General features: G+C 41.4%; 2 protein-coding genes across 2 annotated transcripts; both read right to left on the reverse strand.

The window, feature by feature from the left end:
* Positions 1–740: 740 nt before the first annotated feature.
* fbxo5 (F-box protein 5) lies at positions 741–4,550 on the reverse strand. The gene is made up of 5 exons (XM_038960918.1): positions 4,431–4,550; positions 3,001–3,680; positions 2,018–2,108; positions 1,562–1,759; positions 741–1,367 (listed from the first exon to the last, which is right to left on the reverse strand). Exons 2-5 carry the CDS (start codon positions 3,642–3,644, stop codon positions 1,110–1,112), a joined length of 1,191 nt encoding a protein of 396 aa, XP_038816846.1. The 5' UTR covers positions 3,645–3,680; positions 4,431–4,550; the 3' UTR covers positions 741–1,109.
* A 570-nt stretch (positions 4,551–5,120) lies between these two features.
* Positions 5,121–10,960, reverse strand: mtrf1l (mitochondrial translational release factor 1-like). The gene is made up of 7 exons (XM_038960919.1): positions 10,215–10,960; positions 8,635–8,714; positions 8,287–8,470; positions 7,993–8,156; positions 7,707–7,824; positions 7,366–7,502; positions 5,121–5,369 (listed from the first exon to the last, which is right to left on the reverse strand). Exons 1-7 carry the CDS (start codon positions 10,657–10,659, stop codon positions 5,160–5,162), a joined length of 1,338 nt encoding a protein of 445 aa, XP_038816847.1. The 5' UTR covers positions 10,660–10,960; the 3' UTR covers positions 5,121–5,159.
* Between the last annotated feature and the right edge of the window lie 5,521 nt (positions 10,961–16,481).

Consider the following 16,481-nt stretch of genomic DNA (forward strand, 5'->3'; position numbering starts at 1 on the left):
AGTAATCCACTGAGCCAGCTATCCTGAGCAATGTACTGATGATATCTTCATTGACAAATTATTATGACCATGAAGGGAGTGTGAATGACTGGTGTCTAGCCTTCAACACCTTAAGGTTAACAATGCATCTTTCCAGGTAATAAGTAATGAGGATTTTAGCACAGCATAGGAACCCCTGTGCAGTATGTGGGAGAGGTACAAGAGGAAAGGGAGCCATAGTTGAGGTTAACCATTTGCAGCTTGGTAGAAATTAATTTGGAATTACAAATGCATTTTCATTAATTAATTGGCATCATTACTCCTTTATAAAAGAGGTGAGCTGTTGAGGCCGAAAAACTTTGTTAAAGCCACAAGACTTGACTGACAATTCCATTGGAAAATACATTGCAGTATGGCACCAATGGATGAATGGCTTAGTTTCACCAGTTGTCAGCGCTTGAGGCAAGTGGCATTGTGACATGCTCAGCTTGTAACCTTTATTTAACTAAGCAAGTCAGTTAATTACAAATTCTTATTTACAATGACAGCCTACCCCAGCCAAACCCTAACCCAGACGACACTGGGCCAATTGCGCTTCACCATATGGGACTCTAACCAGGGTCTGTAGCCTCTAGCACTGAGATGCAGTGCCTTAGACCACTGCGCCACCCGGGGCTTGATTATATTTTGAAAATAAGTTTATGCATGTACATGCATGTTCCTGGTGGTATGTAGCTTTGAAAAATACATTTAGAGAAAATAAATCCCAAAAGATACATTTATTTCAACAATATAAATATTTACATCTCACATTTAAAAGATATATTTACAGACAGATATTCCAAGAAGAAATATTAAATGAATGTACAATTCAGGTAAAAATGATATTTTTTTGGCTTCCAGTAAGATTGTCGCTTTCTGACGACTAATGCCGGACAACTGACATCACGGGATTGTCACAGAATACAGTGTGTTCTAACACAGGGTATACCAATAGCCCGAGATCCCTTTGGCCTGTGGAGAGGGGGCAGTGTGTTAAAAGGTCCATGACTAAAACTAATAAATAAGATTTGAAATTGTTGGTTTTAAAAAGGTTAGTGATTGAGTCTTCATCCAGGGCTGCATTGATCTCACAGGCGTCTGACGTTCCTCTTGCTGCGAGCGCTGCCGATGAGGATAGGGTTAGCTCTGGAGCTGCTAGGCCCCCGGGCCAGCCCTGTCTGGCAGGCTGAGGAGCCATGAAAAGGGCCCTGGCACAGGGTGCAGAAGTCAAAGGCACAGCTGAGGCGGGTACAGGTGGCCCTCATAGCGTCTGCGTTGTGCTTGGCAGGAGAGCCGCAGCGTTTACAGGGTTTCAACGACTCGTGCTGCTTCAGCAAACTGGCAGCCTAGAGAACAAAACCAAAGAATGTATAAAAGACTACAGAGCATAACTCACTCATTGTATCATTTGTACCATGAACATGTCAATGACTTTCTTGGAACTGATTGAAGGGTGACACCAACTCTCAATAAGTACACACACTGAGCACCATCATGTCCTCAGAACCTTTACATGCAAAGTGGATAGCACAACCCTCACCTCTTGGTATTCTCTGAAGCGAGATTGCTGGGAGCAGCACAGCGTCTGTGTGCCTTCTCTCTGGGAGCGCATCCTATAGGTAGACTTCTGGATAGGGGTTGAAGCTACTCTCTGCATACAGGACATCACAACCCGGGACAGCGCTGCATCTCGCGTCAAAGAGCCCACATTCTCCAGTCCTGCAGAGGTTCTTGGGTCCTACAACAAAAGTGGACATTGTCACTTACCAAACAATATTCATACAGCGGATTACCCTATGGTTAGGTCATTAAGATTGAAGTACTTGAAGCGGCCCCTGTAAATTAATCCAGATAAAGAACATATCAGCATAAGGGATTAGCAAAGGTGGGAGCTGCTGCAAGCTAAAAAACAAACCATCGATGTGGTTCAAACTATTGCCACCCGATAAAGGGTATTCAATGACGATAGGAACCCCAGTTAAATGTTAGCGCTTACCCCGAGTCTCTCTTTAGCCTGGTCGCATCTACAGAGTGCAGATTTGTCTTGGCAGATTACTTTTCTCCAGGTCTTGCTCACTTTTCTACAGCTGTGAAGAAAACAAAACCAACATGAACGAACAGCGGTGTAAAGTACTTAAGTAAAAACACCTGAAAGTACTACTTAAGTAGTTTTTGGGGTACCTATTACTATATATATATATATATATATATATATATTTTTTTTTTTAAAAACAACATTTACTTAACTATATTCCTAAAGAAAAGTATGTACTTTCTACTCCATACATTTTCCATGACACCCAAAAGCATGCGTTACATTTTGAATGCCTAGCAAGGTAGGAAAATGGTTCAATTCACACATTTATCAAGATAAAAAAAAGTATATACATTTTTTAAACCTTTATTTAACTAGGCAAGCCAGTTAAGAACAAATTCTTATTTTCAATGACGGCCTAGGAACAGTGGGTTAACTGCCTTGCTCATCGGCAGAACGACCGATTTTTACCTTGTCAGCTCGGGGATTCGATTTTGCAACCTTTCGGTTACTAGTACAACACTCTAATCACTAGACTACCTGCCGTCCCACATCCCTGGTCATCCCTACTGCCTCTGATCTGGCGAACTCACTAAACACATGCTTCGTTTGTAAATCATGTCTGAGTGTTGGATTGAGCACATGGCTATCCGTAACTTAAATAAGAAAATGGAGCAGTCTGGTTTGCCTAATATAAGGAATTTGAAATGATTTACACTTTCACTTTTGATACTTAAGTATATTTAAAACAAAATACTTTAGTAGGATTTCACTGGGTGACTCACTTTAACTTGAGTAAATTTCTATTAAGGCATCTTTATTACTTAAGTATGACAATTGAGTACTTCTTCAACCACTGTCAATGAATACATAGAGTATAAAAGCATTTCCAAGTTGAAAAACCTCTACAACTGTCATAGGACCAGTAAAGATCACATGTTTACCTTATCAAGTCTACATCTCCTAGCAGACGCAGGATCCGTGTGAGGATGTGCTTCATGTCCCTCTCCAGCAGTGCTTTTAAAACGTCCATACATTCAAGGCCCACGTGCCCACCAATAACCCTTTCAAGACCGGAGTCCTCTGCTATCCTGCTAATGACAGACCAGTCATAGCTTTGGGTCCTCTTGAAACTGTTGGCGAGTTCTTGGCATACAGCGTGTTGAAACTTCAGTATGGGGAGTTTTGAGACAGTATGCTTAGCCTTGTTGTGATAATCAGCAAGTGGAGTACTCGGGGAGAATATATCCTGTCCTGGAGACTTCTCTAGTTCCTTTATGTTATCAAAGTCCTCTATCTGGCTGTTCTGTAAAGACAGGAAACCGCTGTCCTCGAATGCTTCACAGCCTAGATTCACCTCGTCAAGGTCCACATTATGTTGGTTGTTCTCCTTATTGTGAACACCTTTCACATCATCCTTGAGGCAAAAGTTGGCAGCTGTGGTGATGCATGGTGAGAGCTGTGATTTGGCTACTACTTGGACGCATTCCTTTAGTGGTGAGGTTTTCAGGCCAGACTCCTTGTATGTGACATGTTTCTCCATGTCGCATGAAAATCGGGGTTCCTCGTAGTTGGACGGATATTTCATTTTTTTTATGACTGATTGTGTTCACAAATTGTAACCCTGAGGTAGAGAAGATAAAAAGCTGCATTAGCCAGTTTCATCTCAATCAAAACGCGCCAAACTGGATAGCTAGTCAGAACTACAACACGTTGTGCATCAAACCAGTGGATTTCCCACTTATACTAGTTAGTTATATTCTCTAAAATATAACATTAGCTAGATATTGTTTTGGTTGATCAACGTACGACAACGTAGAACTGCAATCCCTCCAAAGGGCGCACTCCTGGTTCCCCCCAATTTAGCTTGTAACATGGCTAACTAGCTAGCCAAGTTAGCTAACTGGCTAGACAATTGAGTAAAATACTGTGGTTAACTACTAAAAGACCATAGTTAACGTTAGTCGTTTGCAGCATCAGATATTTCCAGTAACGTTATCCTTAGATATATTAAAGATAGTAATGTTGACTGTGGTTATTATATTCATAGGATAGCCACGGCTAGCTAACCTCTAATTTTACGCGCGTACGTTGTCGTTTTTAAGCGCAAAATGTAATATTGACATTAACGTCATTGCAAAATGTATAGCTACAAAGCAGTTTAACTAGCTACCTAACGTTAAATGAATATTAAACTTCATAGTTAGTTAGCTAAGCCAGATAGTTATGGCTAGTCAAATTCGTTAACATTAACTAACGTTGCAACAAACTAACCAGCCTGCATCAAATGAAATGCGACATATCATAGCCGAACACAAGTTAGCTAGCTATAATAGCAAACTTAATTGAGGTAACGTAACAAAATGTTTCATACCTGTAACGTTAACTTGAATGACTTCTTGATTCCCACCTATTTCTGCTGTTAAACTTTTGCTAACCGGGGTTCCACAAACTTGAGATCTACTTGAATGAGGACAATATGAAAATGCGCCTGTTCCCTAGCTACACATTTGAAATCCGTGTCCAAAAGGCGCACACCAATGAGGACCAAGCAGGGCAGTTACCTTTAAACCGGGACACCAATGGGAGTAGAGGAAAGCGCACGCTGACGTTATACGTGAGAGCGCAATTGACCGCTGCATTTCCCCCCCAGTATTTCAAACAAATACCATTTTTTATTTTCAGTTTAAAAACCTTTCTTGAAAAATATGTCGAGGTGTACGTGATTCGTTTAAATATTGGTGCAATGTTTTTTTTCAGATTCTTGTAAAAATTTGTTTGAAATATGGGAAGAGAAAAGCGCAGTCAACAGCATGAATAAAGTAATAGGCAGTCACTGACAAATACCTGTCATGTCATACACAAATATAATTCCTTGGGCAAGACTTTGTCTCTGCTGGGGGGAGGGGGGTATCTACTGATATATTTTGAAGTTTTACTGCTAAAAGAGAAAAAAGCAGTTTGATAACTGGCAGTTCACACCCGTGGGCGGAGTGTGTAAAGTGGGCTCAAACTAAAATCAGGAAGGAAAACAAGCACACTGATCTTGAAAAAGACAACATGCATAGCTTCATAGATTTAATGTAAACTACCACATAGGCTATTATTGATCAGAGTCATTTTCTCCAAGAATGTCCATGAGAATCTCCTGGTTAGAGAACTCCTCTAGTGCCACATTCATTTCCTCTAGAAGTTCTTCGCCCACAAGAAAGTCCCTGACATCATGCACTGTTTTCCCAATCCGATGATCTGTGATTCGGTCCTGGGGAAAGTTGTAGGTCCTGATTTTCTCAGATCTACCTTTGGTACCAATCTAAAAAAAGGATAGATTAAAAATAGTCAATACACAAAATGTGCTATCAGACCAACACTTAGTGTAAAAGCTTTGTAACCAACAGACAGCCGGCAACTATTTGAGTTCCCACTCCCCCAAACCCATCTCAGCTTCCACTTTCAAAGCAGTAAATCCTCCAACAGACAACTTTCTCACCTCTGTCAGTCATGTTGATTCTATCATTGCAAACCATATTAACTGTTGCCCATTGGTGTCCATTGTCTTTCTACAACACTGTCTTTTGGAAAGTTCAAGTCTAGGTTTTGTAAATTACTTTGTAGTAAACATACAGTGCATTTGGAAAGTATTCATACCCCTTGACTTTTTCCACATTTTGTTACGTTACAGCCTTATTCTAAAATTGATTAAATTATTTCCCCCCCTCAATCTACACACAATACCCGATAATGACAAAGCAAAAACAGTTTAGAAATGTTTGCTAATTAATAAAAAAAATAATGAAATATCACATTTACATAAGTATTCAGATCCTTTACGCAGTACGTTTATGAAGCACCTTTGGCAGCGATTTCAGCCTTGAGTCTTAGGTATGACGCTAGAAGCTTGGCAAAGCTGTATTTGGGGAGTTTTTCCCATTCTTCTTTGCAGATCCTCTCAAGCTCTGTCAGGTTGGATGGGGATCGTCGCTGCACAGCTCTTTTCAGGTCTCTCCAGAGAAGTTCGATCGGGTTCAAGTCCAGGCTCTGGCTGGGCCACTCAAGGACATTCAGAGACTTGTCCAAAAGCAACTCCTGCATTGTCTTGGCTGTGTGCTTAGGGTTGCTGTCCTGTTGGAAGGTGAACCTTCGCCCCAGTCTGAGGTCCTGAGTGCTCTGGAGCAGGTTTTCATCAAGGATCTCTCTGTACTTCACTCTGTTCATCCTTCCCTAGATCCTGACTAGTCTCCCCGTCCCTGCCACTGAAAAACATCCCCACAGCCTGATGCTGCCACCACGCTTCACCATAGGGATGGTGCCAGGTTTCCTCCAGACATGACGCTTGGCATTCAGGCCAAAGAGTTAAATCTTGGTTTTATCAGACCAGAGAATCTTGTTTCTCATGGTCTGAAAGTCTTTAGGTACCTTTTGGCAAACTCCAAGCGGGCTGTCATGTGCCTTTTACTGAGGAGTGGCTTCCGTCTGGCCACTCTAGCATAAAGGCCTGATTGGAAGAGTCCTGCAGAGATGGTTGTCTTTCTGGAAGGTTCTTATATCCCCACAGAGAAACTTTGGAGCTCAGTCAGAGTTACCATTGGGTTCTTGGTCACCTCCCTGGCCAAGGCCCTTCTCCCCCGATTGCTCAGTTTGGCCAGGCAGCCAGCTCAAGGAAGAGTGTTGGTGTTCCAAACTTCTTCCATTCAAGAATGATGGAGGACACTGTTGTCTTGGGGACCTTCAATGCTGCAGAAATGTTTTGGTACCCTTCCCCAGATCTGTGTCTCGACACAATCCTGACACAGAGCTCTACGGACAATTCCTTCAACCTCATGGTTTGGTTTTTGCTATGACGTGCACTGTCAGCTGTGGGACCTTATAGACAGATGTGTGCCTTTCCAAATCATGTCCAATCAATTGAATTTACCACAGGTGGACTCCAGTCAAGTTGTAGAAACATCTCAAGGATGATCAATGGAAACACTATGCACCTGAGCTCAATTTCAAGTCACATAGCAAAGGGTCTGAATACATATGTAAATAAGGTATTTCAGATGTTTTTTATACATTTGCAAAAAATAAAAAATACAACTTTTCACTTTGTCATTATGGGGTATTGTGTGTAGATTGATAAGGAAATGTTTTTATTTAATCCATTTTAGAATAAGGCTTTAACGTAACAAGATGTGGAAAATGTCAAGGGAGCTGAAAACCTTCCGAATGCACTGTATGTCAAACTTTGAATTGGATTTTGATATCCATTCCTTATATAACAATTTTGACCAGCAACATTCTTGTATGTGTGCAGTTCAGATTCGTACCTGGACTTTCCGTGCAGTATATCGCTTACTGGTCTCTTCTTCCAGCCTCATACTATAGAGTTTGGCACGTAGAAACTTCATGGCCTTTTCCTTATTTTTCAGCTGGGATCTTTCCTGCTGGCATTCTGATACCACACCTATGACCCCAAAACAGAGATAAAACGCCACTATGGAGACACTCAAAGGAGAAACTGTCTAATTCAAAGAAATAGAGCCAAGCACATTTGCCACTGTGCTCTGCAAATCCCAATTTACCATCGGTTTCAAATCAAAATTATATAAGAATTGGAGTTTCATACTCCACTGTCTGATTCTTACGGCATTGTATTGGCTGATATTACCTGTCGGTAGATGAACTATTCGCACTGCGCTGTCTGTGGTGTTGACATGCTGGCCCCCGGCTCCACTCGCCCTCTTGGTTTCAATCCTCAAGTCTTTCGCATTAATTGTGAAAGTGATCTGAAAAATAAATAATGAATTGAGCACTTAGCAAAATAAGTCTGTACTTAATCTTTGGTAACAGTGGTGATGTTACCAAAGAAAGAAGGTAATACTTCACTGATTTTTTTTTTTTTTTTTTAAGTTTTGTAAAGGTACAAGGGCCAAATGCCTCAGGGAAGGTCTCACCTCTGTGGGCTGGGGTAGCACTGCCACTGTCATGGTGCTGGTGTGCATTCGGCCCTGTTTCTCAGTCTTAGGGACTCTCTGCACGCGATGCACACCTGCCTCAAACTTCATCCTCTTGTAGCTCTTAGGACCACTGACACTGGCTGATGCATGCCGTAACCCACCTGCAGACAGTTGACATTCACACACTCAAAGTTAGCATTCATAAAATGGAGTCAGTTGAAGTTTGGGTAAACACTAGCAACAGGAATGGTTTGACAACAACAAACCTGTTAATTAATGAATGTGACTGACCTATTTCACTTTTCATGTACTCCAGGATGTCAAACCCCCAGCCCTGGTGTGCTGCAAAGCTCTGGTACATGTCAAAGACCTCTGCAGTGAAGAGCATGGCCTCCTGACCTCCGACCCCTGCGGTGACCTCCAGGACCAGGTCACTCATGTCTGACTCCTCCTCAGGGATCAACAGGGACAGGATCTGAAGGAATGTAGAAGAATCAGACATGACAGTTTAGTAATTTTCTCAAACTATGTTTTCCATACTGATTGGAGTGATTCGATTTCCTTTTGCCATCCTAAACGTGCTTTTATCAGTGTCATCTTATTCCGACTGTAGGGGGAACTTAAAATGCAGGTGTGTACCTTTTGTCTAACATCTTGAATCGCTTTCTGACAAGCCTCCCTCTCAAGGACTGCCAGGTCACGCATGTCTGGGTCGTCATCTTAGAAGGGAAAAACAATGTTTCTTATTTCACTGAATTTACTATCAGTGAAAGATCCATTTATACTGAACAGAAATATAAATGCAAAATGTAAAGTGTTGGTCCCATGTTTCAATACGCACAAAAAGCTTATTTCTCTCACATTGTTTGCACAAATTTGTTAACATCCCTGTTAGTTAGTTAACATCCTTTGCCAAGATAATCCATCCACCTGACAGGCGTGGCATATCAAGAAGCTGATTAAACAGCATGATCATTACACAGGTGCATGTTGTGCTGGGGACAATAAAAGGCCACTCTAAAATGTGCAGTTTTGTCACACAACACAATGCCACAGATGTCTCAGGTTTTGAGGGAGCGTGCAATTGGTATACTGACAGCAGGAATGTCCACTAGAACTGTTGACAGAGAATTTCATTTTCACTTTTCTACCATAAGCCACCGCCGTCATTTTAGAGAATTTGGCAGTACGTCCAACCGGCTTCACCACGGCAGACCACGTATACCCACGCCAGCCCAGGGCCTCCACATCAGGCTTCTTCACCTTCGGGATCATCTGAGACCAGCCACACGGACAGCTGATGACACAAACTGTCAGAAAAAGTCTCAGGGAAGCTCATCTGAGTGCTCATCGTCCTCACTTGGGTCTCGACCTGACTGCAGTTCGGCGTCGTAACCGACTTCATTGGGCAAATGCTCACCTTCGATGGCCACTGACACACTGGAGAAGTGCTCTTCACGGATGACTTCGGTTTCAACTGTCCCGGGCAGATGGCAGACAGTGTGTATGGTGTCGTGTTGGCGAGCGGTTTGCTGATGTCAACATTGTGAAGACTGCCCCATAGTGGCTTTGGGGTTATGAAATGGGCAGGCATATGCTACGGACAACGAAGACAACTACATTTTATTGAGGGCAATTTGAATGTACAGAGGTACTGTGACAAGATCCTGAGGCCCATCAAGCATGTTTGGGATACTCTGAATCGACGTGTATGGCAGCGTGTTCAAATTCCCGCCAATATCCAGCAACTTTGCACAGCCATTGAAGAGGAGTGGGATGACATTCCACAGGCCACAATCAACTGCCCAATCAACTCTATTCGAAGGTGTCGTCACGCTGCATGAGGCAAATGGTGGTCACACCAGATACTGACTGGTTTTCTGATCCATGCCCTGACCTTTAAAAAAAAGGTATCTGTGACCAACATATGCATATCTGTATTCCCAATCATGTGAAATCCATAGATTAGGGCCTAATAAATGAATTTCAATTGACTGATTTCCAAATATGAACTGTAACTCAGTAAAATCTTAGAAATTGTTGCATTTATATTTTTGTTCAGTGGTAGATACAAGATGGATACATTATACACAGTCACCTGATGTAGGAACAGGTACCGTTTGTTACAATGTCAAACTCACAAGCTGCTGATACCTATTGGCCATGAGATGCCCTTCTGCATCTGTTGATAGAACATCACACATTAGGTGTGGCCTCACCTTTCAGTAATGTTTCAGTTTCAGCAAATTCCTGCTGTTTTGTCTGAAGCTCTCTGGTGTACTGGATTAGTGGGGCTAGTACAGAAACTCTTGTCCTCTTCACTTTCAATTCCTCTTCACCATCCTGCTGTCCCTCTGTCATGTTGACAACTGTCAGACTATCTCTGTACTCTGTCTCCATCTTCTTGAAGTAGTCCTGTAGTGATCTTCTGGCAAAGATCTCGTCCACTGACAGTAACTTCGTAATCATCAATGGCTGAGTTGCATGCATAGCTCTACTATTTGGGCAAAGCTTTTGGGACGAATTTGGACATCTACCGCATAGAACCGCTCCGTAATCTCTTTGTCTTTGGGACATGACAGTAGACCCCCTCTGGTAAGAGGACATCCAGGACCGACCACACACGTTCCCTACGTGCATTTTGACTGCTTGAGTAAATGCCATACTAAACAATGGTTCGCATAAAAGGCTCAATACAACAGTGGAACAATATTACTCTCTATAATTTGTTGATTTGTTTAGCATATTATCTAGTTAGCTAGCTGATTTGTTTTGCACTACACAACGACAGCTAATTGAAGTGATATGACGTTCTGAAGGGTTTTGGATAGTGTGTACAGTTGTATCGACCATAACGACTATTTTCCATAAAACATTTTTTTCTGGATTTTCATTTATCGTAGCTAGCGAACCATCACTAAAGCCAGAGAAGTTCTTTGAGAAGTGCTGCACAGGGGCGCTGACATGTTGGTTTTTGCACGTACGTAGTTGCGCACTATTTCGATTCTCATATACCGTAAGTATGGAAATAAACACGTAGATTACCGTAAGTAAACAAATACATGTAGCCAAAACATTAAGATTTATCTGTAGTAGTAGTAGTTACAGTATATAATAAACCGGATAGTTTGGCTCCTGGTGCTGATTTGCAAAAAAAATATATATTTCTTTACTGTTATAATTACCTTGGTAACCCGTTTATAATAGCAATAAGGCACATTGAGGGTTTGTGGTATATGGCCAATATACAACGGCTAAGGATTGTATCCAGGCACTCTGCCTTGAGTCTGCTTTGAGTCGTACATAAGAACAGCCCTTAGCCTTGGTATACTGGCCATATACCACAACCTTCCGTGCCTTATATAAAACTTCACCAAAGCATTCAAATGTCAAAACATGAATGTGTCACTGCACGGGACTGTCTTAATGACCACTTTGACTGTTGTGTTTACTGTTTATGGAAACAACCCTGGGAACAACAATCCCATGTTCCACCAGCAGATGGGAGGCAACATCCATCCAACTTTGCAATTCACTGAATAGTCAATTTACAGATTGTGTAATGTGTAACTAACTACCAATGATATAAATGTAACTACCCACTATATATGTAACTAAAAACTGGTTGAATCAATGTTGTTTCCACGAAATTTCAACCCCAAAAATATATGTGATGAGGTTGAATCAACATGGAAAACTGATTATATATATATTATATATTTTCACCCAACTTTGAACCAAAATCAAAATTAGACGTTGAACTGACGTCTGTGCCCAGTGGGTAGAAATGGGGTAATGGTTTCATTACAGTACTGTATGTGTATGATGTTGGTAGGTTATTGCTTGCAGCTGTGCACCATCATACGATTGGCAGCTCATAAAGCAAATTAAGTTCAAGGCAGGGAAAGGAAGAATATTGCCAAATGTGGTTTTCCTTGGAATTTGCCTTGGGCAGGATAAAACATATTATATTTCACAAGATTTGGCTGTTGCTCAGCGCTTTTGGTTCTTTGGAAAATTAGGATTTCCAAGCTGTGATTCATATTTTCTTTGCCCAAATCATAGATAGGATGGAATGCAAGGAACACACACAGTGTTTCCAGTAGTAATCAGGTTGAGATGTTTACTACTTGATGTTGGTAGTAAATAAGTAGTCACAACACTACAACCAGACTACACCAGCTTTTCGCGACTGCAGAAGAAGACAAAACAGGAAGTAGTTGGTTGTTGTTAGCTAGCTACTGTTTTTGACAATCCTGAATGTAATCATCTTCCATCCTTTGTCTGCCTGTCTTTCATGGCCTTTATGCTGGCACCATCTGTAAGTTTAACTTTCCTTTATGTTTTCTGAATACTTGAACAATTTCAATAAAGTTTGTATGACCTTGTTTCTGGTTTGATGATATCACTTTTTATTTTATTTTACTTTATTTAACTAGGCAAGTCAGTTAAGAACAAATTCTTATCTACAATGATGGTCTACCAAAAGGCAAAAGGCCTCCTGCGGGGACGGGGGGCTGTGATAAAATAAAAGATAGGACAAAACACACATCATGACAAGAGAGACAACACTACATAAAGAGAGACTTAAGCCAACAAAATAGCATGGCAGCAACACATGACGACAACACATGGTAGCAACACAACATGACAACAACATGGTAGCAACACAACATGGCAGCAGCACAACATGGTAGCAGGACAAAACATGGTACAAACGCTATTGGGCACAGACAACGGCACAAAGGGCAAGAAGGTAGACAATACATCACACAAAGCAGCCACAACTGAGAGTGTCTGTGATTGAGTCTTTGAATGAAGAGATTGAGATAAAACTGTCCAGTTTGAGTGTTTGTTCCAGCTCATTCCAGTCGCTAACTGAAAGAGGAGTGACCCAGGGATGTGTGTACTTTGGGGACCTTTAACAGAATGTGACTGGCAGAACGGGTGTTGTATGTGGAGGATAAGGGCTGCAGAGGTTTTTATAAATAAGCATCAATCAGTGGGTCTTGCGACGGGTATACAGAGATGACCAGTTTACAGAAGAGTATAGAGTGCAGTTATGTGTCCTATAAGGAGCATTGGTGGCAAATCTGATGGCCGAATGGTAAAGAACATCTAGCTGCTCGAGAACACCCTTACCTGCCGATCTATAAATTACGTCTCCGTAATCTGGCATGGGTAGGATGGTCATCTGAATCAGGGTTAGTTTGGCAGCTGGGGTGAAAGAGGAGTGATTACAATATAGGAAACCAAGTCTAGATTCAACTTTAGCCTGCAGCTTTGATATGTACTGAGAGAAGGACAGTGTACCATCTATACTCCCAAGTACTTGTATGAGGTGACTACCTCAAGCTCTAAACCCTGAGAGGTATTAATCACACCTGTGAGGATAGGGGCATTCTTCTTACCAAACCACATGACCTTTGTTTTGGAGATATTCAGAACAAGGTTAAGGGCAGAGAAAGCTTGTTGGATACTAAGAAAACTTTGTTGCAGAGCATTTAACACAACATCCGGGGAGGGGCCAGCTGAGTATAAGACTGTATCATCTGCATACAAATGGATAAGAGAGCTTCCTACTGCCTGAGCTATGTTTTTGATGTAAATTGAGAAGAGCGTGGGGCCTAGGATCGAGCCTTGGGGTACTCCCTTGGTGACAGGCAGTGGCTGAGACAGGAGATGTTCTGACTTTATACACTGCACTCTTTGAGACAGGTAGTTAGCAACTTGAGGAAATAACATGTGCACTAGTCTAGTAGTAACACAGTAGTGAAACAAGATTTCAATTGTGATTTTGAATAGGCAAACAGTAGTAAATGTTTTCAAAAGTAATTTGAAAGGGTTTAAGTAGTAAAGGATCAGGAGCAATTCAGTAGTGATCAGTAGTGACACAACACAACACACACAGATGGTCCTGGGAGGAGTAATTCAATAGGGATTGAGTAGGCATACAGCAGTAATGTGTAGGCATTGTGTGGTAATTCAATAGTGAACATGAAGGAATCTAAGCTATAGAACTGGACTTAATCAAATCAAATCAATCTTTAAATGCTTGTTTGATTTTATTTAGTCCTATTGATTTGATTTAGTCCTTTAACTTTGAGTTTTGGTTGAGATGGAGATGTGAATCCAACACATACATGTTTTATTTGAAGACAAACTGGAATTAAAGCCAGACTAAGTCAGTGGCACAGAAGGAATGATCCAAGCAGATAATGCATCTCCTTCAAATGTTGATATTTGGTTGCGTTGACAACGAAACACAATTATATCAACCAGAGCTTGAAACCCTAGGGCTAATGTATTGTCTATTTTTAGTTTACTTTTGTGTTGAATTGAAACAATAGCTGTTGATGACTTTATAAATGCTATGTAGGCCTAAATAGCATCATTGATGATTGATAAAGTACAGTCACATTTAATTTGCTCTGTTAAACCTACCCTTTGGAATGACTTCGATAGCAGCAGTGAATCTATATTTAGTTTTTAAGTGGAGATCTCTCAACAATCATTCTCACGATAGCACATTGATAATAGTGAGTGACAAGCATCATATCTAAGCTGGGCTTGGTTAAAATGCTGGATAGGAGACCAAAATAATAGCTTTAGATCAATTCTCCAGTAAGAAATTCTCTAAAATGACATTGGAGGCGGCTTATGGTAGAGAAATGAACATTCAATTCTCTGGCAACAGCTCTGGTGGACATTCCTGAAGTCAGCATGCCAAGTGCACGTTCCCTCAAAACTTGAGATATCTGTGGCATTGTGTTGTGTGACAAAACTGCACATTTTAGAGTGGCTTTTAATTGTCCCCAGCACAAGGTGCACCTGTGTAATGATCATGCTGTTTAATCAGCTTCTTGATATGCCACACCTGTCAGGTGGATGGATTATTTTTGCAAAGGATAAATGCTCCCTAGCAGGCATGTAAACAAATGTGTGCACAACATGTGAGAGAAATAAGCTTTTTGTACATATGGAACATTTCTGGGATCTTTTAGTTTAGCTCATGAAACATGGGACCAACACTTTACATGTTGCGTTTTTATTTTTGTTCAGTATATTTTATACAAGGTTTGTCTATGTTGGTTACCATGATGACATAATCCTGTGGTTGAAATATCACTCTCAAAACAATAGTTTTGATGACTTTTCCAAATCCAATGTATATTCCACGTAGATTCCATGTCACAATACGTTGACATTGCGTTGAAAGAACGTTGATTTAACCAGTTTGTGCCCAGTGTGGTTGGTTCACTGTGAGGGATACGAGCCCAAAGTGCTAATTATAGGGTTTAGCCTTGGTGCCTCTGCCAATATAGTGAAATCACTATCTCTTGATCTAAAGTAACTACAAAAATCCCCCCAAAGACACAATGACCACCCCTGTAGATATGGAAATGAACTTGGTTTACACTGTGCTGGGTCAATGGGTCGCTTCAAAGAGTAGACAGTGTTATCACAAGAAAGATCAGACAATCAGACACACTGGTTTAAATCATCTTTCACAATCTACCCCCCAGTTTGCTAAAATTCTCCATACAAGACTAGGGTGATCCTATGGATTAATAACTTCTGGCTGCAGGACTTCCATCAGACTTCTTGGGCAGGCTGCCCCATATGTTTCGTAAAAAAGCTTAATCTCCTGCAAAGTTATGCTTCGTGCTAATTATTTAAGGGGATTAGAAGGATTTTCTTCATATGGGTCAGGCCAGCGACTGTGCTGTGTCACCATAGATTACAGTACTTGGGGGGCTGTCAGGGGTATGGCGCCTACACAACCAGAGTAAAAAACATCTGGCACCGCACACTATTTCAGCAATCCAACTTAAATCCACATGGGAGTTGGATGCAATTACACTTGTAATATTCTAAGGAAGTAATGAATAAAGTTTGGGCGATCACACCAATGTTCACACCCATGTTGGGGGATTTTCAGCCGGAGGTGAGGGAGGTAGACAAAGGAAGCAGACAGCTGCAAAACAAGACATGTACTGTTTTAAATGTGTATTTCAATTACCGGATTACGGTATACATATTAGGAACTTCCCCACGCCTCCTCGTCAGATTTCACCCCTCCGCTAGTCATGTCTCACCCTGCACTAGTCAAACGTCACTACTCCCCTTCAACGCTTACCCCTGCATTGCTCAGGTGTCACCCCTCTGCCTCACCTCTCTCATCCATGCATCAGTCACATCTCACCAATAGGGTGAGGGTTGAGGAGGAAGGGTGAAGCTTGACTAATGCAGGGTTGAGACTTGACTAGGGGAGGTATCAGTTCTGAGGAGGAAGGGTTACGATCTGACTTCTGATGAGGAAGTTCTGATGATGGAGGAAGGTCTTACTGACATGGAGGGAGTTCCTAATATGTATTCCGTACTTGGTCGACTCCTCATCCAATTCTCTCTCGTTAGAATTTTATGTGAATGGAAAAAAATATTTTCTACTTTGGTCAGAAGTTATCAAAGAAATGGAATTTACT

The sequence above is a fragment of the Salvelinus namaycush genome, chromosome 22 (genome assembly GCF_016432855.1).
Source record: "Salvelinus namaycush isolate Seneca chromosome 22, SaNama_1.0, whole genome shotgun sequence".
Lineage (NCBI taxonomy): Eukaryota > Metazoa > Chordata > Actinopteri > Salmoniformes > Salmonidae > Salvelinus > Salvelinus namaycush.

Bases quoted from the DNA above. Each gene is read 5' to 3' on its own strand.
- fbxo5 (XM_038960918.1), bottom strand. From the start codon at position 3,644: ATGAAATATCCGTCCAACTACGAGGAACCCCGATTTTCATGCGACATG. The intron at 2,109-3,000 runs GTAAACATGTGA...TTTTCTTCACAG, and splicing joins GGAGATGTAGACTTGATAAG to CTGTAGAAAAGTGAGCAAGA. The intron at 1,368-1,561 runs GTGAGGGTTGTG...TTTGTTCTCTAG, and splicing joins GCTTCAGAGAATACCAAGAG to GCTGCCAGTTTGCTGAAGCA.
- mtrf1l (XM_038960919.1), bottom strand. From the start codon at position 10,659: ATGGCATTTACTCAAGCAGTCAAAATGCACGTAGGGAACGTGTGTGGT. The intron at 7,825-7,992 runs GTGAGACCTTCC...TTTATTTTTCAG, and splicing joins TGCTACCCCAGCCCACAGAG to ATCACTTTCACAATTAATGC. The intron at 7,503-7,706 runs GTAATATCAGCC...TTGGGGTCATAG, and splicing joins AATAGTTCATCTACCGACAG to GTGTGGTATCAGAATGCCAG.